The sequence below is a fragment of the Chiroxiphia lanceolata genome, chromosome 3 (assembly GCF_009829145.1).
Source record: "Chiroxiphia lanceolata isolate bChiLan1 chromosome 3, bChiLan1.pri, whole genome shotgun sequence".
In the NCBI taxonomy this organism is placed as follows: Eukaryota; Metazoa; Chordata; class Aves; order Passeriformes; family Pipridae; genus Chiroxiphia; species Chiroxiphia lanceolata.
The window spans coordinates 70,913,930-70,938,094 of NC_045639.1; the positions used below are offsets into that span (position 1 = coordinate 70,913,930).

Here is a 24,165-nt window from a genome sequence, read left to right on the forward strand (position 1 = left end):
ACTTTTTTTTTTTACAAATGTATTGGAAAATGTTGCTTTAAGGCACTATAGAATACCTGGCAAATAAAAGTTGATTATATCCTGAATAGTATTGCTAATTCTAAAAATAATGTTTATGATCTTGAAAATATTAAGTGATTGAAGTTATGCTCTAATATGTTCAGCTGTTTTAAAATACGTAGTTGCTGCAGACACATCTTCAGCGCAATATACCTAATTAAGTAGTGAAGTAAAGTGCTTTTTAATCACATCTTAAAAGTGCTGTTTTCAGTGCATTTTCTTTCATCTTTCCTTTATTGGGCATTTATTGGTTTTGACTAATTTTAGCATATTATAGCTATCAACACCTGTGCCCATTTAGGAACGAATTCCAGTACAAATCATAGTGCATTGAATAGACATCTCAGAGATGCATCACAATTGTCGCAATATATTTAGAAACTCAAACAAGGAAACAAACAACTTCAGTAAAAATGATTTAAATAACAAATAAGTTATCTTTATAAACAACTTATCTCCTTGAGAACAAAGAATAAACAAGGCAACAAGAGCTGGGTTTTCTTCCATTATTAACTCAGATCACAATATGAATGGGTGAAATGTCAAGATAATTGGAGAAAATGACAGTATAATCTTCAGCAAAAACATCTGATTTATTTAAATTGTCACTGTTTTTTTCTTAACCTTGTTATGCAAGACAGCATAGAAAAACTTCCCATTTGGTTCTATTCTGACATCTTCTACCTAAGTGAATAAACCCTCTGCAATGCTATGAGCCTTCTATACACGGGCAAACCCTGACATGCCACTGTGCAGTGGATTGCCCACTCCGGGAACTCATTGTCCGTTGGCTGTAAGTGCTTGGCAAAATGAAGTTTTGGTGTTAACCTAAATGAACGGGACTTTTAAGTACACTTCTGTAGACTACCATGTTAATGTCCTGGGACAGATACAGGTCCATTCTGTGGTACACTTGTACCTATGCCTTTGCTCACCTTCAAAAATGAGACATTGCAACCGTGCAGAAATTAAATTAGCACTTGTTCAACTGCGTTATTAATCTGCCAGCTAGCCAAAAGTATAGGTGGTCTTGAAGAGGAATATAAATCAGGAGTATAATCAAACCACTCCAGAAGTCTCTGGCCTCTAGTGGTATAAACTGCACTGCTTTTAAAAATCTGGATGTGTTGAACCTTATGGGGACAGATGTGTCCAAGGGTGTTTGGGTCTCTGCCAGACCCCTTCTGAGTTTCTGCAGAAAGAGGGCTGAGTTTACCTGCCTGCAAGACTCCAAGATATTCCCACCATGGGACACATCTTTGGCTCCCAAATACAAATGCACTTTTGATATAGAACTGACCATTCAGCCTACTCTATGAAAATGAATCTTGTGGCTAGTTTTCATCAACGCAGTTTCCATCAAAAGTCATTTTCCTGGGATTATGTCAAAACACTTTAGGGTAAACTTGATATTAACCTCATCTATTTTGAGTCAATCAAATATGCTGTTAATAATCTACATTGCTTATAAAGCCTCAGGTTAATAAATCTGCATAAATATTCCCAAAATTATGGACTTACAGCCATTATCACTACCAGTTTATAGCTTACTTCTAATAGCTCAAACAGCTCAATGTGTTGGAAATTCACTGCACAGTCTTTCAGCTACACAGGCACTACTTAGAGTCTCTCAGAACAGGAGTTCACAATATATGTATATATGTGTATATATAAATGTGGATATTACAAATTATATTTAGAAGCTTAATATTATTATCTGGCAGGGAAGTACACAATGCAGATATTCAAACACCATGTTTCAAAGCACTGGCAGCTACTGCAGGGATCAGGAAGTAATTTTTCCACATAAGGCATTGCACAATTAGTTCAATGCCCTGTGAGTTTTGCCTTATCCTGAGTCAGCATTCCCCACAAGACAAAATATGCCTGTGATGTTTAAAATGTGTTAACCTAGGCACTTGTCAGAAATGCTGAAGAGTCCTAACTGGATAATGGAGAGATTTGGTTTCCTTTCCAATTAAATGTGACTTTTTCTTTTAAAAAAACAAAGACATAAACAAAAAACTACTGGAGAGGTATTACTTTACAAAATTCAAGAAGCAGTCATCCATTCATAACTGCTTATATGGGTTCATGCTATGAGACTATGGTATCCATAATTATGTTCTGCCAGAAAATCTGTGTCATAGTTGAATAAACAATGTGTAGTAACAAATCTGTGAGTATATAAATGCTTGGTTTCTTGCATCTAATCTTTGGACCTACAAACACAGCTGACCTCTCTCCCTCCAGATTTGAAATCTGGCCCAAAGTTCATGTCAGAAACAGAATTAAAACTTTCTTTTCATGCTCATTTTCACCCTGAGAAAAGAACCTTTCTAGCAAGAAGAAACAACTACAGAGAGCTTAAGTCCAGTCTCATGATCCCTGTAGCTTGCCTCCACATGGCTCTCCACTGCCAGTTATCCCTGTTAGAAAAAGTAGACAGAATTGTAGTGCTCAGATGGTATGCTGTGAGAAAAGAATTCAACTTAGGCCTCACTCTTTCCAAATGTACGGTACTGGATATCTTTTTGTTGCTTTGGAACAGATGATGAAACAAGGCTTGGCCAGGAGGCAGACAATATATTATAGTAAAGACAACACCACTGCTCTGCTGCATTGTCACATTTTCAATTAGATGTGGCAGGATAGGTTGTGTAACAAACAAAAGCTTATCCAGATGCATGTATATGTGATCTCAGTAGAATTAATGAGTTTTTTCTTGCCTTGCTGCAAGACTGGTCTAACAACAAGTATAATTTAGGTAAGGCTCCCTTTCACTCCCGCTTTGTAAAACTCTTGTCAGCTTAATTTCTGTTTATAATTATAAAGTGAATAGTTGGCAGCTATTAGTGGAAAGAAAGGAAGTAAGGAAGGTGCACTGTAAGGCGGAGAACTAATCATGAAGGAGTGATGACAAGGAAATTCACAGAAAAGTTACCAAGCAAACCACCTACAGCATACTAGTTATGGTGATGGGCTATTTTTGTATCTTGAGTTCATCTCTGCTTTCTGATTATCTTTTTATTAACATAGACAACTGCTAACTAAACTTGCCAGATGTTAACTTTGAGTCTCTCGAATGTGGCCTGTGGGCAGCTTGCCATTTTAGCTGCTGCCTACACACATTTTTGGAAAAAATATCACTAGTTTTTTGTTGGTTTTTTTTTAGCTAGACTACAGTCTCATTCTACTTGGATAGTAATGAGCATCACTAGAACTCTTTCGGAAGGCAGGTAGGCAGGAAGAAGGAAAGAAGGAAGGAAAATTATATATGTATGTAATCATTGGAAGGTTACTGTTAACAGATAGTAAAAAATTCTGGAAGCCCTCCAAGACGGTGGACTAATTTGAAATATTGGTAGATTAATACAATTTCTGTTCACTGATGTTCTGGGTGCATCAAGAGGGTAAACATTCCACTACTTTGGGCAACATTTCTTTTATCGTAACACACCACCTGCCTGATCAGATACCGAAGAAATAAAGATCTTATGTCACGGAAGGGAACAAGTCTATCAGCTTCGTTTCTGCCTTTCTCTCATTCTCTTTTTTCCTTTCTCTCTCAAGTTATTAAAATACTTTTTAAAATTTTTTAATTATTCTGTAAACACAATTTTCCTTTCCTACCCTTTATGAATGAAATGGGAACAAACTCTTAGTCTTTGTAAGCTATGAGGATATAAAATCTGGGCCCCTTGGTTTTATTATTAAATGTGTATCTCTTGTAAAAATGCAGTAAGCCTTAAAAAATTCAAGGCTACTACAGACAACGCTGTCACCTTGATTGCAGCTTGGGTCTGTAACTTAAGACTTTGTTTTCAACACAAAGCTTTTGGTGGGCATCTCCTGCAGCCTACGTTCGCACCTCCCTGATTCCTTATGCCTAACACGTTGCCCATACCGCATTTCCTACGCAGTCTCCTCGCCCGCCCAAGGCGGGGAAGCTGAGCCCGCTCCCCTCAGCTCCACGGCCCGCACCCGGCCACTCGCGCCCGACGAGCGGGCGGGCCCGACAAACCAGCTCCCCCGGTCAGCGCGCCTCGCCTCCAGCGCCCGCCGGGATCTGTAGTTCAAAGGGCGGGAGGTCGCGACGGGCGTAAGCGAGAGGCGCGGCCCCTGAGGACTACAGTGCCCAGCGTGCCTTGCGCGCGGGCCGTGGGTGCGGGTGCGCGTTGCCGGGCAGTCAGCTGGCCGCGGGGCGGGCGGGTGGAGCGGTGTTCGGGGCTCGGTCTGTCGCTCAGGGTGGGAAAGGCGCCCGCTCCGCCATGGCCGAGACGATCGCGGACACCCGACGGCTGATCAGCAAGCCCCAGAACCTGAACGACGCCTACGGGCCCCCCAGCAACTTCCTGGAGATCGACGTGGGCAACCCGCAGACGGTGGGGGTGGGCCGCGGCCGCTTCACCACCTACGAGATCCGCGTCAAGGTGAGGCAGCCCCGGCCCGGTCGCGGGGGTGGCGGTGTCGGGCCCTCCTGTTACCCGGGGCTGGCCGGGGGCGGTGACGGGCTCCCTCCGCCGTGTCCTTCAGGACCCGTGTCGCGCCTGCTGCAGGAGCGGCGCTGGGGGGCCGGTGGCAGAGCCGCAGTGGACTCTCCGTCCTCGGCCCGGGGCTCCTTACTCTGTGACGGGCTGCTGGGAGCTAAGGCGATGCAGTTCGGTTCAGATAACCGTAGGACAACTGCTCTCTCGGCTCTGCTGTGCACAGGTTGTCCTTAGACTGAAATACCGTGTACTGTGAGCAACTGCTTGTCTATCTTCAGGTAAATAGAGGAGGGCAAACTCTGAGCTGTCTGAGGTGGAGTAATATGGGTGGATCTAGCCTGAGAAGGAGGTCAAGTTCAGGATTCCAATGGTCTCAAAAGATACATAGAGAATGTGTAAATAAGTTTAGTGGGCACATGTGCTAGATCAAAGCCAGCTGAAGTGATAAGGTACATGTGTATGGGGCAGGGCTTCCTGGTTTCTTTTGTACCTGAAATAAAATTTCAGTGACTGATAAACTGGGCTGTTTGTTGCTATGTGCCGCTATCAAGTACTTTTTCTTAGTAGCACTAGGCTCTTTCCTAGCTGGAAGGGCTGTGTGCACTGACTTACCCCAAAGGCTAGTAGTCTTGAGCTTGAGAAAAGCTATGTGAAGTCATTACTGTGTTCCCTGGTCTTTCATAAACAGAGCCCAGAGCAGTGGACAAACAAAATGCAATATCTACAACATAGTTCTTACCTGTGGCTGGTAGGAACTTGAGGTAGGGAACCCTTTTTGGTCTACATTGCCAGGGATAAGTTGGGTTGAGAAAGATGACCTCTTATAATTTGTTTGTTTGTTTTCTGGTTGAGTCTAAAGCTGATTGAAACAAGTCAGTTATTACAGTCACTAATAAAGGGGAAAGCTTCACTGAGTCCCTGCACACATTCTCTGAGATAGGAGGTTTTACATATGCCTTCAGAGCAGGGAGGGTTTCAGCTGAGGGCTGCTGCCTTGGTCACTAAAATTCTTTAAACAAGACTTAACTTTGTGTGGATTTTCTGGTTTTAAAGGTCTAAGTTCCCAGCTTAATGTAACCTTACTTAAAAAACCAAAATCAGCTGAGATCTAAAGCTACTAGAAAGGATACTTTATTTCAAATGCTTATAAATTGTCATGTTCAGTAGCCATTCTCGTGTTTCTGGATGTGTCAGTGGGCAGGGAGAATAAGCTAACACTCTTGTAGCCTGTGTTCAGCCTCTGTTTGAGGACAAACTAGAACTTGCAGACTTGTGTTGCATTACACTGACCTTATCAGAACACTAGCAGTCCACTTAGCAGAAAGATGTAATTCTACCTTGCTGGAATGTGTTTGCACCTTAAGTTCCTGATGACGTTTCTTTCCATGAGACTGAGCATTTGGAATTGCTGGATCCAGGGAAGATGATACACAAGGGACTTAGCCATGATGTGGCCTTGGGAATGAGAACAAATTTCCTGTGATTAAAAAAAAACCCAATAATTTTTTTAAAAATCCTCAACTGAAGTTCTTCATCAGAAAGGAAAGCAGAAAAACAGGTTTTGAGACAGATTAGTTTTAGCCTTTGTGCTGTTTGGGGTAGAAAATTCTGGATTCCTGTTGTAGTGAAGACCAAGAAGTGATTTGGACAAACATACGCTGTGATAGTGCTGTGACCTTCCTCTGTTCTTCCTCCCAGTCTGACTACTATGTAAACATTGTGTCCTCCACCCTCCTTGCTTGCATCCTCCTTTCTTGCATCTGTGCATGCCTGTGTACAGGACTGTTTCTTATAATACAGGATCATTCCCTTTCCAGTTGTGCACTAGTGTACCCATAGTGCTGTACACGTAGTTCATAGCTATCATGAGCTGTAAAATTGAATATTATGTCTCTGTGTGCTGGAAGGCTACAGAGCAGCTAATACAAGACATGCAGAATTATGTTCACTGTCTAAACTTGTATCAATTAACTGCTTCTCAGCAGAACACGGACCATGTTGCTTATATGCAAGTTTCAGCATGGAAGAAGAATTCAAGCTTGAATTGCTGTGGTATTGTATTTATAAAAGGTAGGCCTAGTACTATAAGCTGCTTCTCGGAGTGTGGCAGACAACAGCCACCAGCTAACCTCTGTCTTTGACAAGTGCTTGTGGTCATAGAAAGTAAGAAAGTAAGCAGCTGACATTGACAGTTTACCCCAGCAGTGCCAGTAGTGGAAATAGAACAAACTTGAGAAGATGGTGTGAGTTACCTGTGTCATATCTGGAAAGCTGTGTCTTCAACTAACACCAACATTAAAATGTTAAGTGTGCAGAAATGGAAGGCTTAACTGCTGCCAGATTCTGGAGAAAGCAGCTTCATGTTATGGCTGGAGATCATGCTAAGCCAGAAATATTGTGAGAGAGGACACTGAGATTCAAGTTTTTGTTGAGGCAAGTAGACCTGTACCATTGTCGCGGTGTTTACAAACTCTGTCCAAGCGTAATTCTGTCTTTGTCTGAATCTAAAAGCTTAACTTTTTTTTTTTTTCTTTTTGTTTGAAAGACTGAGCTTGCTAGCAGACTCTTGAACTGATATCTGTTAATGAGTATCTTGCAAAAAGTACATGTGTGAAATACTGCAGAGTTTCCCCAAAGCTCTTACTGGCAAGCTTTCTACTGGTAGTGCAGCTGAAGCAACAAGTGGAACAGCCTCATGCTTTAGTTCTTCTATTGCTGTACTCATCAGCTTCTGGTGGAAGTTGGAACACCTAATGGGAAACTCTGAAGTTTTGGGTAGACTCCTCAACAGTACACAACTGCAAAAGCAAGTCAATAGTATTTTGGTACTTAGGAAGGTTTTTCACAGCAAATGTCTTTGTGAAGAGTTGCTGTGAATATTGGTAAATGCATGGTGCTTTGACAAGGATTTAAGGTCTCTTAAGAGAATTGCTGCAGGTAGACCCTATACAGCACTTCTAGCTGGGCAGCTTACTTCACAGATGGACACTTGGCCAAAGTATTGACTTTCTGAGCCTGAACTTACATTAAATAACAGTCTGTTCTTGGCAAGCTGAACAAGGTGATGACAGAAAGCTTTCCACTGTAGCAACCACTGTAAGGCACACAATGTGGCAGTGTGCCACCACAGTGCAGCCCAGCAATAAAAGTCAAATGTCTTGCTCAGAAATGGTAAGTGATAGAAAATGCCATCTTGGCAGTGTTGAAATGGCAAATCTGAGTGGGTCGTGTTTTTGATGGGGTACTTGAGAATTTGTTTTCCGTCAGTAGAATTAGGTAGTGAGTTTGTACCATTCTGAAGTGTCCTTTGTGTGTGATGGCCTAGGGTGAGCCAAAATGGAGATAATGCAGTAGGGTATAAAGTTCCAAGTGCTTTTTCTAGTGAAATAAACTTGATAAAGTACTCATCTCATCTAAAGTTATCTAAATGATCACAGTATGGTGACAGCATTTAAAACGAACATTATCAGCTAGACTGCCTGCTAAAGTAATACTGCAAGCTACTTCACTGCCCTTACCTCTTGAGGAAAGGTGTGAACCAACAGGTAAGTTCTCAGTGTAAATACTCTTCCCTGCTGTTTCTCATAAGTCTTTACTAGCTGTTTCCTCCTACTTGTTAAACCTTGTCAGGGTGGGCTTGTGCACGTCAACACTCTTCAATGAGGGCATGCAAATACCTGTTACTATTTATGGGCTATAAGTCAGTCCTCTCCCTGAATTCCAGGAAACAAATGTAGAACAAATGGCAGTTGTCATATTATCGTCCTACAGCATGTCTTTAGTCCCCAGTCCAGTTCCAGGTGTCATTTGTCTTCTGCTGTAGTTGAGACATAGTTTTCTTGATAAGTGGGTCAAAAGGAAGGTCTTTGCTCAACAGATTCTCTGCAATAGCTTCAGCTGTTAAATCCTTTAAGGAGAGAAGACTTAAGCTTTACAAGCTAACTCTGATCCAGCAACTGGTGACACATCAGAGCCATACACCCACTGTAGTGGCAGTACCATAGGAGGTAAACACATTGGTTAGAATACTGTCAACAGAGTATGGGTATCCAGGAATTTGCTACATGTGGGGAAAAATCCCTTTGTTAATGCTATTTCATCTGTTACTGTTTCTGTAGAAATAAAAGTGGCTTCTCTGTTGCCCATTTTGGTTGGGTTTGTCACCTAGGCTAAAAGATTAAATTATCTGTTTATGGTTAATGAAAACTTGCAGGGAAGTCGTTGGTATTCAAACTGACAGAACTCAAACAAAACACCTGTTACAGGAGCTATTATAAGTCCAAGTAGTTTAAGAATTTTTTTGGTCACAGTCAAACTAATAGCCTTTGTCTTCTTAGTTCTGTTCTTTAATGTTCAATGGCCTCTAATCAGTATTATTAAACTCAGCACTAAGGTATACCTTAGCTCTAGTGCAGTGGCTTGTCTTAAGGTGTAGAAAGGTACTGTTTTGCTGCTGTGCTTTCAGATGTAAAATGGATCACTTGAGTGGCACCAATGCTCTTTAAGGCAGTAGTCACCTTTCCTGTATCTCCTGCAGAAAGACTTCTGTAGACCTGCAGAGGTACTTGACTCTGTAGGTCCAGTGGGGAAGGAAATGAACACACAGGCTGTGAAGTGCCTGCAGTGTTAAGAATAGTATTGGTTTCAAAGGATTGGGGAAGTATATCCAAGTGCTGCTGAACTTGAGACACTTTTGAAAGTCTGTTCTCCTCTTAACCCATTTTTTCAAGACTTAGCTTGGATACAATATTTGCATTTCAGCATATTTATAGTAGTGTGGATTGAGTGACTAATTTGAGTCTCACTGCCACGATCAAATCAAGTTGGAGTAAGACAGTAAATGAACTGAAAGTATAACTTGCTCAGAAAGCACTTGTCTTATGCTATGTGTTGCAAAGTGGTGCTCTTTATCTGATGAATGTGTCTTTGAAACGGTCTGTCCTTGAACGGTACCAAATCTCCTGTCCTTCATGTGTTTGGCAGGGTTTGAAGATGCAGATTCCCCCACCATGAGAAGAATCAAATCTGCCTTTGATGTAGTTGACTTCAGCACTGTAGAATTTCACAGCTGAAGCTTGTGGTGGAGTAATGACTAAACACTGACTCAGTGTGGATGTGTTTAGGGATGCATAATCTGCAGTAATTCTTTATTTCTTTACTACTGGAAATCTTACATAACACTGCAAATCTTCTCTAACTGGAGTAAATTATGCTTTTAATGCCCTTTTTTTGACACTGCTACCAGTTAGATATTTTCAGACTCCTCTTAAAAGAATAAAAATACAGTGATTCAGGTGACTTTGTTTTTCTGTTCTACAGCCCAGATACGGCACATTTACAAACATTAACTGCTCTTTCAAGCAGTAGTTCAGAAAAGGATAGCTGGAAGGCTAAGAACTTCCAAGGACACTGACTAGGGAGATAGAGAAGTGGAATGGCTTAGATGAAAGAAACTTCCAAAGCAAGGAGAGTTGATTTACAAGTCTATTGCTATATTTGCTTTGAGCAGCTGTTTTTTCTGTAGAGGTTTGTGATTAAACTAGGTTCAAGAGCCTGGTCCAAAGGTACTGAACTAGTTTTACATTGCTCTGTGTTACTGTGTAAATAAAATAACCAAGTCTCTGAACAGTGCTTCTTATTAGTGACTTGAAGTCCTTTTATTTCAGCGCACACAGTGTGGATCTTGATTGTCATGTACTAAGATTACACTCTAGTACAGTGTGGAACAGACCAAATCAAATGAGAAAATGACTAATCTTTGTAGGACAGATGGCTGTGATCCAGGTAGGCATGTGATGCCAGAGAGTTTTGATACGTGTTTATTTTTAGATGGCTTGCTGAAAAAGTGTAAGCTTGAACTTTAGAGCAGTCAGGTCTATGCTGCTTTTCATCTGGGGTAATAAATCTGTGCTGCATCATTTAGGTCTTCTATCGGTAAGGGAAGTATTTTATTTAAAGTTTTTTCACTTGGTAATGCAATGCCAGTTGCACTACTGGAGGCCATTTAACCAAGTACGTAATCCAAATGCCCTGTGAGGCTATAGCACTGAGTGAGGGGTCTGAAGTTGCTATTGTTGCTGTAACTTTTAATGTGAAAAGGATGAAAAAGCCCTAACCTTCTAGTCAAAGTATTAAAACAAGTGTTTTACCAACTGAAAACGGGTCCATGAAGTGTTCCTTCTGTGGCTATTTCTTGAGAATCCAATTCAAAACTTCTGTATACCCCAGAAGGTTCTCCCATATGACAGTATCATTTGTATCGGCCGCAAAGCCCATCTTGAAAGTGTAACTATTAACTCGTGCGTAGCAGCTTTACTCTAAAATCCAGAACAAAATGAAGCTGCACATTAAATGGTTTAAATCCACCTCTATACATGGGAAAAAAGCTTCCAAGATTATTTCCATGGGCCTAAGCTGCAGCACCTTCTAAGCATTAGGATATGCTACAAATTAAAGAGCTAAAGGAGTCAGAAGCCTTTCTGCAGCTTTTAGTGGCTACTTAAGAATGTGAATGTTACTGCTCCAGTAAAACTGGAAATATGAAATTTCTGCTACTTAGTAGATCTATTCTATACTAGTTGCTTACCTCCCTTTTCTTGCGTGGTTGAAGTACAGGGATACTGGACTGTCTCTAGCTCACAAAGCACAGTAAAGCTTTTGTTCCTGATAAAAAATGATCAATTACAGCAATTCACTGAATTTTTTTCATCCCTGTTTGGCTGTAGCTGGCAGATGTCAGCTAATGATGCTGAAGTGTCAACTTAATGTGATCCCACTTCAGTCATTCTCATTGAGGAATGAATGGGAACATTACAGTAGGCCAAATCAGAGCATATGGCCGTTATACCTTGTGGTTGTTTAAAAGTAGCAATCCCTTCTCTTTCAAATGAGTATTTGATATTTCAAAAGAGGCTTTGGCTTGCTAACCCTGTGAAATAATTATTTAGAATTACTAATTCTGTTTGGGTGTTATAAACTCGTTGCCTGAGTCCTTCTTTAAGTCAGCTCCTTTTTTACCTTTGGCTTCTGAACACGGAACCTGAAGAATAAAGAATCACTAAATAATCTGTTTTTCTCAACTTACTCTGCTTTGAGCCTTTTGACCACAGCTCACCATAATTCAGTTGTTTGAATTGATGTTGTTGAACTTGATCAGGTGATGATAGATGCTTTTTGGCAAAAACCTAGACATGCCTATGCTCATTTTCAGAGAGCAACTCTGAGCTCAAGGCACTGGACTTGGTAAAGGTTAACTCTTGTCTAAAGACTGATCCCTCTTGAATGGCTGTTAGGATTTTACTGCCTTGTTTTTAAGGTGGAAAACATCCTAGCTCTGTATCTCATTACTGCGTGGTGGGAAGCTCTGTAGTTCTTGGAATAGTTTAAGTCAACATTGTTTAAAACTTAAGTGTGCATATGGTCAGATTTTTCAGTGTTCTATTGACTTTATATTTTTTTGAATATAATGTGCCTTCAGTAGATCTGGACACTTAGTGGAGGAAAGGAAAGGTTCAGACAAAAGGACTGAAACACAGAAAAATAACAGTGTCTTGTCTGACATTTTGCAGTGGGAAAGAAGCTTTCCTTCAGTAAGGTACCCAGCAAAAATCTGAACTTCTAGAAACTGAATTTTAGAGCATGTTTTCCTTCTTTCTTACTTTTTGTAAGTGTAGGAAATAGGTAGCTGCTTATGTTGAGTCAGGAAGGAAACAAACCAGTGGCAAGGTTTCTGCAATAACAGTGGACTGCTGAAGGCAGTTTCTTGCTCTAAGGGACAGCAGGCTCTTGTGTTAAGGAAATCATAATACTTTTTTATCCAGCCTGAATGCTATTTACTGTAATACCCCAGAGCTCCCTTTGACTGACTGTAAATGTAGTCAAAGGGTGTAGTCTCTTGACAAAGATTACAGCTTGTATGAAGAGACAGTAAGATGCTTGAATTTAGCTTCTGAGAGTCAAAGCCACAAGCTTCTATCAAAAGTGAGCTGTGTGCTTTCTTTTGCTCTATTTTAATGGAAATAGAGTTCTTGCAAGGCTACCATAAGCTACTTGAAAAGATGACATCAAAGTAGGTGCTGTGGCAACAGAGAAGCTTTATTCTTGGTCTGTTAGGAGCATGGGCAATGCAGTGCTGGTGTGTTATGTTGGCAGATGAGGAAATTAATCAAGTTTTGTTTGTGAAAGTCTCCTCACTTGTATATAGAAACAATTTCTAGACTTCTAACTGTCTATCATGGAGATTGACTGTAGTAACAGCTAGAAGACTGTTACCTGGTTATCCAAGCTACTGTCCTAGGACTATCATTTGCTTCTGAGGTGAATTGGGAACCTCCTGAGCTTGGAATTGGACTCAAAGTTGAATATGTTATAAAACATAAAGGAGAAGAAACATGCTCACTGTGAATACAGGTTTTGCCCTGAAGTCTATTAGCAAGCAATCAGTGCTTCCCACTACTAGTTTGTTGAGCACTAACCAAATGGCTGTAGAAACTTTTTGGCATCTAAGTGGAAAAATGTAGGAGGGACTTAGGGGTCTGGCTTTGTCGTCAGTTGTTTAACTATGTCATGTAACTTGGCACTCGTTTTGACAATGTATAATTGCAGTGTGCTGGCTTGGCCATTAACCCCTAGCAGAATACAGACTTAGTTTGACAGTAGTCAGAGAAAGCCTAATGGTGTCTACATGTAGTCTAATACAGAGACAGTGCTACACAGAATCTGTCTCATCTTAGCATCTTTCTGCAGCTTAGGATTTTGGGCTGTGTGCGATTTCTGCGGAGCTGGTTATTGGTCCTTCTGCAGTGGTGCTTTATCTGCGATTCGACTAGTGAGTTTTGGTTGTCTAATATCTTGGGTGATGCATAATCCTTTCAGGTTGAGGGCTTGCATTCAAACTGCTAAGAGACATGATTTGGACTAGGAAGTTCTTGAATTTTTTTTCCCCAAATGATATGATTATTACACTGCAGAAAAAGCTACTGCTGCTGTAATTCTGCTGAATTTATCAGAGGAATGAGCTGTGCTCCAGGGGCTGTGCCAAACTGGGTCATGAGTTTCATGATAGTAGACTTTGCAGGTCAGCAGGCCAGAAAGCCAACACTACAATGCTGAATGAGCATGGGCAGAAATGCTTGTAAAAATAAAATCAGGCTGACTTCAAGTTTTGTGCCTCACTCTTGTCTCTGTTCTAGCAGGCAAACAAAGCACTAGCAGTGCTCTGAATAGCTATTGGCACCTTAGTGACTAAACAAGGGTAGCTCTCAACATAAAATGTGAAGCAGAGCATAAAATTTTTGATATCCTGCATGATCTTGAAGTGACACTTTAAGTTTCTGTTGACACTTCAGGATTGTCTCCTTCTACCAAATTCTTGTCCATACTTCAGGAGCTGTCTTTGCTTAATGAAAACTATCTCTCCACGGTAGATGAAGGCAGTAGTACGTGCAGAAACCCTTCCTACTGAAGGGCAATAATCCTTACTGAGAAAGGCCCATATAGTAACTTCAGGTGTGAATATAGCGTCAGGGGACTTAAGATGTAAGTGGATTAAGCAGTATAAAACAGGACTCTCAAATTGCTTTTTTAAATAGATCCTAAACATGAGGTTTAGAAATTGATCTCAACAGATAGCTCAATTTCATATCCAGACCAGAGGACAGGGCATATGTACTTTAGCATATAGTTGTCAAAATGTGACTTGTAAGGCACTTAATTTAATGAATGCCTTTTGACATACTTTTCAGTCTGAACATTTCTGATGCTTATGATCAAGATTGGAGAAGATTTTTCAACTCAAAAGGAAAACAAAGGACTCTGTCCTTTCCTCCAGCTTGATAGCTGGACTAGCATGTCAAAAGTTCAAAAGGGAGTGTAGAAGGTAAAGTGAGCTCAACTGGCACTTCTACCACCACATTGTACCTGTAAGCCTGATATATTGTTTAGAGATTAACTTTATAGACTTCATGCCTAGAAGCATGAAAAGAGTTCCTGAAGACCTGGGAACTCATTGTTTTTTAATTGCTTTTATCCAGTCCTAATCCCTCTTGTAAGTAACTTGAGAGGAGAAAGGAGTATTTTCTGCAGGTGAGAACATATTTGTTAAATATTGTAAAGGATTTTTTCTACCTGAAACACTGACAAAGAGTTGATGTAATGTGTAAGGGGGAATTTGGTTAAAAAGCCAATAACTGAAAGCAGAGGAAAATATTCCAGTACTTAACTCCAGGGAATCTCCTTCATGTACTCTGGGAGACCTATATTCACTCTTGAGTAGAGTATTCTTACCCTCAAGACAAGTGTGTTTATAAATCCTGAATTTTGGCATTAGTCTTAAGTACAATTTTATTATTAGTGTCTTGCCCGATCAAAATATTTTACCTGGGAAAGAGAACTTGAATACTTTTAAACACTTATCAATAACATTGCATAAAAAAATACTGTTCTGTACTTTATCACTTGTAAATTTTGGACTAGCTTGCATAATGTGAAAGTGCACAACCAGCTTCTCAAGTACTTTTGAACTGTGACAGCCAGAAACTTGTTATTGGCTGGCAACAATACAACAACCCGTAGTGACAGGTCTGCCTAGTGCAGGAATTAAAGCTGCAATTAAACCTGTTTTGAGCGGCCAAAATTATTGCCCAGTGATAGCTTAACCATAACATCCTATGAAAGTTATTGTATAGGGATATCCACTCAAACTGTGATCAGATCCTGAGTGAGATGGTTTACGAGATAAAAAATAAAACAACAAAAAGTAAAAAGTAAAAGGCACTAGCAGAGAATGACTACTGTGCATCTGTCAACAGGAAGACTGGGGGGTAACTCTAGTCCCGTGTGAACATCAGCTTCCAAGGGTGCTCCTCAAGACTCTTTAAAGGCATACTAAGACTGTTAGTGAATATGCAGTCTGACAACAGTAGGCTTTATTTGTTGCTTGTGGTTGTGCATGGCAATTACAGCCTCATGGTCTTACTTGTAGGAAGTCATAACTCCTAGGCATGTTTTTGTAATGTTCTAGCCAGTTTGCTGATGACACTAAATTTCAGAATATGGTCTTGGAACTTTTCATTCTGGGGCTGTCATTAAGAGAGGGCTCTCCCAATGTCTACTTCTAAAATAACATGCAAGTTGGATTGCAACAGTGGGATTACACTGCACCCAAGAATGAACAGAAGTAATACAGGCTCTCTCACAAGTTAGTGTAAGGACTTGTATCAGGGTGCTTGTATATGTAACATGGTCTTGTGCAGCACTAAAACCTTGCTCCATTTGATGTCTCTTTCAAGGGTGTTAGGGTTGGGTGCTGGCTCCTAACCTTGTTCAGCAAAGTTCTCCCTAATGTCCATAATCACGCTCTACTTAGTTTAACTTTTTAGTCAAATAGTCTGATCTCTTCAGCACTGAATGTTGTATTGCATCTCAGCCTCGTTGGCTTCTTTGGAGCTACCCAAACTTGGCAGCTTGTGCTACCAAATCTTCATCTGTCCTAGATGAATTCACTGTAGGACTTACTGGTTTGCCTTCTAAGATGTTGGAGGCCATGATTTATCAGGGAGTAGAAAGTACGGGATGCTTGGTTCATGTCCTATGCTGGTATCTGAAACGCACCCTTCAATGCAATAAGAGAAGCCTGTGTGGATTAAGAAGACTTTCTTCCCCCTTCCCTCCCCCGCCTCCAATTTTGTACATACTGAGATCCAGCTCCTAACAGAGTTGTTTGTGCAACCTTAGAACTACCTCAAGTGGCCAGCAAATCAGATATTCTGCTAGGTGATAGATGACAAAATACCCGTGATAAGAATGCCACATAATGAGGCTCACAGTTACGCAGTTTGAGGTACAGCTTACTCATGTAGCTTAGAGCTTTATTTATATTCTGTGTCTTGAGTGTTTCTCAATACTGTTGTTGTTGCCTAAATGGAAGTAATGTGTAACTTAACAGCTTGGTTCTTCTGGTTATCAAAAACTTCTAATCTGTCTAATCAACAGCTTGTGTTCTTGTTTTCAGACAAATCTACCTATATTCAAATTGAAAGAATCTACAGTCAGAAGAAGATATAGTGACTTTGAATGGCTAAGGAATGAACTAGAAAGAGAAAGCAAGGTGAGTAAAGAGAAAGGTAAATACAAGTCTTCGTACAAAGACTAATGATGCTGAAATGTTATTGCCATGTTATAAAGCATATATCATATGGAGCAGATACTGTGGTTGAAAATGTCCAGAAATAAACCAGTGTGTCAGTCTTTTTATCAAGCCTCAGTTTTACAATGCTAGAGGCTGTTTTAATGGTTTTCAAGTTAATCAGAGTTAAACTACTTGAATTCATCTTACCTCTTTGGACAGATACCGGTCTTCTCTGCTAAAGTAATATTTTATTACTTTATTAGGGATGTGATTGATGAGTTGAGTCCTCTAGGAGGAAGAGGTGTATGAACTTGCTTATAGGCTGCACTTAAGGACACTTCTGTAAATCTTTCAGGTTGTGGTACCACCTCTACCAGGAAAAGCACTTCTCCGGTCAGCTTCCCTTCCGAGGAGATGATGGTATATTGATGATTCCTTTATAGAGGAAAGGAAGCAGGCTCTTGAACAGTTCATAAACAAGTAAGTGTTGGCTCTAGTTATCTAGAGACAAACCCAGAGCTCTGCTCTGGAAAATTGCATTAAAGCTACTATCCTCTAACTCTGGTAACTGCACTAGGTTCAGAATATTAACTTTCACATAATCTTGCAGTAGGACATACTAACATTGTTCATCCAGTGTTTAGTTTGGATATCGTAATGCTTACCTGAACAGCTGAAATGACTGCTAGTGTTGTTGTTAATTTATGCAAATTGCTACTAAATGACAGCGTTCAAAATAGTTCTACTTTATAATTTCTGAAAGGGTATCCTCCACTGTATGAACAATGGAGCTTACAATGGGGTTACAGCAGTTTACTTTGATAGCAGATGTGAAGTATTATCAGCTTGTGTAATTATGCATATTTTCTCTAATCATCATGAGAATCTTTCTGAAGATGTAAAAACACTGCTCTAGGTAGCCATGCATAGTTCGAAATAGACACTTTGGGTTTTGTCACTGCCTTTCAAAGGTGAGCAGAAATTATAGTAGCAAAGTATTATGATTCCATTTCTGCCATCTGACACTACTAACAGCTGTCTGTACATGAACCCTGAGTAGCTGGTTTAATCTCTTTAACAATGTGGATCCAAGCTGTGGGTAAGAAGGAGTGCTGTCAGTTACTCAGTCTTTTGGTCTCTAGAGTCAACGCTGTTCAGACCAACTGGATTTGAGATTGCTCCCTTTAAAAGTTCAAGCTTGTCAGTTCCGCTAGCATTCTAATCTTGTTCAACAGTTATGCTGTTTAACAGAGGATGCCTGTGAGTTACACAAGAACTTAAGAGAATGTACTTGTCAGCTACTGGTAGTCAGTTCAGGCATGTGTCCTTGGAGCTGCAAGTGGACTAGTTTACTAAAACTCTCTGTACTGTGCAAGTAAATGTGACCATATGAAATCTCTTCGGTTTTTCTTCACATAGTTGCTTGGTAGCTCAATTTAGAGGTATTGATAATGATTCTCAGCAGGTAAAATGCTTCAGACTGTCTTTGTGCTGTTCAAAGACAAACGAAATGAACTTCCAAGGCGTCCAATAGTAAAATGGAACTTGTTTGGTTTTTTTAATGCTGTAAGATCAAGGCAGTCATGACTGTAAAGTACAACTTTTGTCCATGCAGACTTGGGACTCTATCTTAAATGGTTTGAAGAAGTGCAACTTTTGTATGCCAAGCCTAGCAACATGTGTGCAAGAGGGCTGTTTGTGTTCGAAGCAGCTGGAAAACAGTCATCTTACCTTGACTCTCTGAAAAACTCAGTATAGCTGACAGAAATGGTCAGTTTATGGGCATCACTTGTTCAGTCCTACAGCAAGTAATAAATTGATTTTGTGAAAGTGTAACACTTCTTGGTTAATTTTTCCTCCTTTGAAACATAGAAGCAGATCGTTAATGTAGCTGTTGATGTAGTGGCAGACTTGAGTACAGCTGGAATAGGACTTTTCAGGCAGAACTCGTAAACTATTCAACCTCGTCAATTTATTCTAATGGCATGACCAACTCAGTAAGCAAATATTACTAAAGATTTGAACCACACAGAAGCCTTAGGCTTCTACCAAGTACTCTGGGTGCTAGTAAATTAGACCTGAAGGTCATTGCATAGTACATTCACATTATTGCACTCTCAATGCTGGTCTTTGCTTCTAGAACTAGAATTCCTCAGATAATTTATATCACTGTAACAAAAAAAAATCTTAGTGCACCAATGCCAATTCTTGATATCCAGTAGTGCTGAGATGGATGTTATTGAGAAGCTTTGCCTCTCTAGATGTAAAATCTAATCAAGACAGTACACCTTATTGAGTCAGCTGTCTTGGGCCCAGCTTGCTGGCACCACCATTGGTACTAGTACAATGGACATCAAGGGATGGCTGTTGTCTCAACATTGTTGTCTGCCTGAACCTGACTTTGAGATACATGAAATTCTTGAAGTAGCAGCTGCTACTATAAGGGTCACCTTTGTGAAAAATACTGAGGGAAAGTCAATGCAGAGCAAGGTATTCAGTTGAATCTGGATCAGATCTAGTCTTGCAATTCAGCCACCAATTTCCAAACCTTCCTGAAAGGGAGACAGAAATATGCTGCTTCCTAATCATCCTCTCCTATAATCTTTCCCTTGAAATTCAAGGCCAGCAACTTCAGTCTGATAAGGGTAAGAAACTCTAACTAGTTATTCTAGACTATCGTCCTTGTGAACTAGTGCTAAGACTACTGGCCATTTACTAGAACCAACAAGATTGATAAGTTTATAACTGCACTGAAATGATCATCAATACTGAATAGGAGAGCTTAGCTTCCTCATTACAGGTCACCCTCAATGACTAGTGAATATGTCCTGTGGTGAAATAAACACTGATAGATAAATTTGGAGAAGATGCACAGAAGTTCTTGGAAGTACTGGTGGTGAGCCGCTGGAGCTTACTGGTATTACATGTGTTCAACTAGATCACTTCCGTTAAGAGTAGAAATGTTCTGACAGGATGTGGAGGCCATAAGGCTGACACGAGCAGCCCTAGGGAGGATAGGGGACTTTTTCTCTTAAAGTCAGAAGTCTCTCTTGATTGACCAAACTGGATGTAGCTTTTTTTAAACCAAACTGCTTTACATTTCATGTTCATAAGTTTCATGTTCATGATCACTTTCAGATATCTGATTCCCTTGGATTTTTACCAACACAAGAGTCTGCATGGTATTTTAAGGGTTTGAATGCAATACCTTGTGGTTTACTTCCAAGTTTGGGAGTGTCTCCTAATTCAATTTCAGCTCCTTTCCTGTTAAAAAGGATGGTGTCTCGTTTATGTGTGAAACAAAACCTACAGTACAGATACTTGTCTCTCCTAGAGCAGACGAACTCTGTCTACTGTGTTTGATAGCTAAGACACAAGCAGGTGAACAGAACCCTCTGGCTTCCCTGCAGGAGAGGAGCACTGATGGAGCGGAGTCACTGCCCGGAGCAGTGCTGGAGCCTTCAGAAGGCCTTTGCACCCCCTGGTGGAGCAAGGCTTCAGCTCTGCCAGGGCGAACTGCTGCTCAGTGGGATGAGAACTGAGTGGATAAGCAGCCTTTAGAAGAGGGTCCTGTGGCACAGGTGTGAAGACCTGTAAAAAAAAAATCCATTTGCCTTCCTTAACTCCAGATTCCCTAATGTTAGGATGGCACGTGGATAATCCCATCAATTGCAGGTGATAGATGATGACATAACATGCTTCAAATGATCAGAGGTAGCTCACAGTTCCTATGAACTAACTTCATCTGGGGGAGCATGACGAATCTTGCTGCTAGACATCATTCTAGTTGCCAGCAGTGAACTGAAGGTGGGATTCATGCCTAAGTGCAGAAAAATAGGTTACTGGTACAAAACCTCGGTCTCCTGGCTAGCTGCAAGTAGGCTCGATTGGTTGACACTAATGCTTGTTTTTTTCCTCTGCAGGGTTGCAGGCCACCCACTGGCACAGAATGAACGCTGTCTTCACATGTTCTTACAAGATGAAGTAATAGACAAAAACTACACACCATCCAAAATAAGACATACTTGAATTCTAAAACTGTCTTCTTAAACATTAGTGGTTCTTAGGCTTGGTTTTAAGAGGTTATAGTTGTCTTAGCATGCTGAGGATGAACAGGCACGAAGTCTCCAGTAACACCAGTACACTGCTTGGTTCTTTGCATATGCTTTATAGCATTTAAGAATCACTTGTCTTCTAGCTAACTCGCTCTGAATCCTTCATTTAAGAGTATTATACTATGAGACCATCCATCCACCCCCTGCAACATCTCACAAACCTTTCCACTATTATTTGCAATGACTTAACAATGTTTACTGACTTGGCCTTACTTGAACTTTCACAATTGTAGTGTCACGTGTTCACTTGTATTTGACTAAACTGCTATGCTGTTTTTGAGGTAGTCACCTGTCTGAATGTCTGTAGAAAGACTGCTTATTTCTGATATCCTGTGTGAGAAACACTTATGCAATTGTCTTCAAGCTTGTAAAACACTTTATACTGAAGTAATGAGGGAATTATCTTTATATCTGTAAAAGGAAAAAAATCAAATTTATATACTAAAGTAACTTGTCTAAAGTTTTGAAATAAAAGTGAAAATGCACTTCAAATGTTTGTCACTCTTGACTTGAGCGTGGGGTATCTCATGCTTTCTGAGAAGCAGGATTTGACTATACTAACTGAACTGGTGTTACAGCCTTGCTGTGATGCTCTTCCACAATGTAGTTTTGTATTACTAACAGTGAGCACTAAGAACCCTGAGACAATGGCACTCACTCTGCAAGTGTTTAAAGAACATATAAGGTATCAAAGGCTGTTTCTGTGGTGTGGAGCCAAAGCTGGAATACCATTCATGGTAGGTAGTCAACAGATCTGTGACTTTAGTAGCTTTGGGGAAAGAGTACCTTTCTGCTTGGCGTGAGAAGCATCAGTCTAGCTTCAACTGGCTGGTGAAAACTATACCATCCTATAGAGAAAGGAATGTTGACATAACTTCATTCCTAGATAAAAGTAGCTCTGCTCTACAATTACAGTTGGGGACATGAAATCCCGTAAGTCTGCTCTGAGATGTGATCATAGCCCACTTCCCAAAAGGAGGGGTAAGCTGCAGCACTGTGCCTGTGTGACCACTGGTGCAATGCAGATAGTCAGCAACTGAACTGCAGTTCACAAGCAGCACTTCTGAGGTTGTCTTTTTCATGAGAAAGAAGTGAGCTGGAGAGGCTTCCTTGGTCTTCCACATGTGACACACAGTTTACCTATCCATCTTGAAAACAGATGCAAGAATATTCCAGTAGCAATCTGCTCTAGTGTTTTGTGCTGCTTGGTAGCTACATGTTGGCTTAGACTTGGCTCTGCTGCTTTTTTCTTCTTGCAATACTACTTATTGCTGTCAAGAGCATCCTACAAACTTGCTGACAAAAGTTATTAGCTTCTTTTTACTAAGGCCACTAACCTCATTTTTGGAAATCTGAATGTCAAAGACTTAACTGACAAAGCAGTGGTGGCCAACTGGATGATGTATAGTACTAGTGATTAGCTACACTGAATAGATAGGTGTTTGAATAATTGCTCTTTCCACCTCGTACTTAACTAAGACTGTGCTGATTCTCTCTAATGGTCCCACTCATTAAACTAGGGACCAAAACTGACCGAGTCCACTTGCAGCCCGGGGATGTCCAGCTTTTCAAGATGTTTGTGATAATGTAAAATGATTTCTAAGATTCCCTGTGCTTGTTGAATCACACTTAAAAGTTGAATTACTCTTGAAAAGGGGAACGAAGGGTAAATGTATATGAAGTTTCATTATGTAGGTTTATATACAGAGTAAGATGTTCTTTTTCTCTTCTCAAACATTCTTTTCTGAGAGTGCTTCTCTCAGAAATCAAAGTAAATGCCTCATCTTATACCTAAAATATGATGACACAGTCTGTATCATTTGCCATGGAAAGAAAAAAAATAACGCCAAAGAGGGAAAAACTGCATGCTTGATGTCAAAGTATTCCTATTTCCAAAGTGAGGACTTCAGAGTGTTAGCCTCTGAGAATTACAGGACTCTGGGATATTACCTGACCTTAAGTCCTTTAAAGCTAACTAGAGACCCTAATTGTAGTGTAGTGTACTGGTTCTGCTTCTGTGCAATCTGCTGTAGTGGGAACAAGACGTAGTCTGAGATTAGCTGTGCATAAACCGCAGGGATCTGGGCATTGTTCCCAGCTCGTGAGTCTTTTAAAACAATTCTGCAACTGGGCTAAATTCTGCAGGTAAGAGGGTGAGATATGGGTGTGCTCCCATTGTTCTGCCTGTTTTGCAGCTGAAAGAGAGCCAGTACGCTCTGTTTTGTCCTCTAGCTTGGATGAGGTAGGGACTACAGCACACTGCAGAGCACGGTTGCCTGGTTGCCTTGCAGCAGGGATGCAGTTTGCATTTATTGCTGCTCTGGGACAGCAGCATGAATCTTATTGAAATGAATGTTCTGTGATGGGTTCTGTGCAACACTGAGTTCAGCTTCTTTAGCTTGTAAACTGAATTGTCACAGAGTAGAGAACCACAGTTGATTTTTCTGCCCTATGTGGTTATTTTTATTGTAGAGAGCAGAAAATGGTATAAGGTTATTACAGGTGCAGGAAGAATAGTTTATAAAGTGTTTGTTGGTTTCTTTTTAAGAAAGTGCTGTGCCCTGTGGTAAAGGCATTCTCAAGCGGCTCCATGCTAATTTGTAGAGAAGATGTTTTGAGGTCCTGTAGTCTGCGCTTTGTCTCACTGGACTTATCCAAACACTTGTCTTGTGTACTTTATGATCTGGTTGTCTTGGAAAGGATAGAATGTGAGACCTAGCAGAGTGCAAATGGAAGAGAGTTGGGGTAAAAACACGTGAGAATTTTGAGCTTGGAAGTCAACAGAGCTAGGATTGCACTCATGACCCGTACTCCTTGACACTGCAAATCAATGAGCCATTAATATACATTGTATATTTCTACCTGTCATTTTAACATGCATGACTCTTCAGTCACTCATTGCCATATGAACAATGTATTTCCCTTCTCCTCTTGCCAACTTTTTCTGTTGACTAGGAGTTGCTTACTTCTTTCTTTGCTGTGATTACACAATTGGGCACCCTTAATAAAACCTCAATCTTTTAATTGAAGCAGTGCTTTTGTACTCATCATCCTTTGTTAGTTGCGCAATTCACCAATATTAAAAATTGTAATAACATGAAACAGAAAGCAAATACTGGGTTAGATCTCTGATGCACTTAGTTGTGTCCTAGAAAAAGCTGTATGTCACCTCCTTGAGAAGGGAAGTGTATATTTGGATTCAGCCAGTGTATATTTGGATTACAGGGAACAGCTCTATGCAGAATCTCAAAAGTCAGGATCACCTAAGCTACTCCTTTGATGTTTGTCTAACCTGTTTTTCAAACCTCTGATGATGGAGACTCCACAGCATCTAAGGCAATCCATTTTAGTAGAGAATATTTCTACTCCCTGG

The 24,165-nt window shown here is 40.5% G+C and overlaps 1 protein-coding gene across 1 annotated transcript; it reads left to right on the forward strand.

Annotated features, from left to right (window-relative positions):
- The first annotated feature begins 4,237 nt into the window (after positions 1–4,237).
- Positions 4,238–23,821, forward strand: SNX3 (sorting nexin 3). The gene is given in 6 exon segments (XM_032682072.1): positions 4,238–4,493; positions 16,561–16,656; positions 17,033–17,071; positions 17,073–17,100; positions 17,103–17,157; positions 20,601–23,821. Coding segments are annotated over 6 exon segments (486 nt in total). The 5' UTR covers positions 4,238–4,331; the 3' UTR covers positions 20,707–23,821.
- Positions 23,822–24,165: the final 344 nt, after the last annotated feature.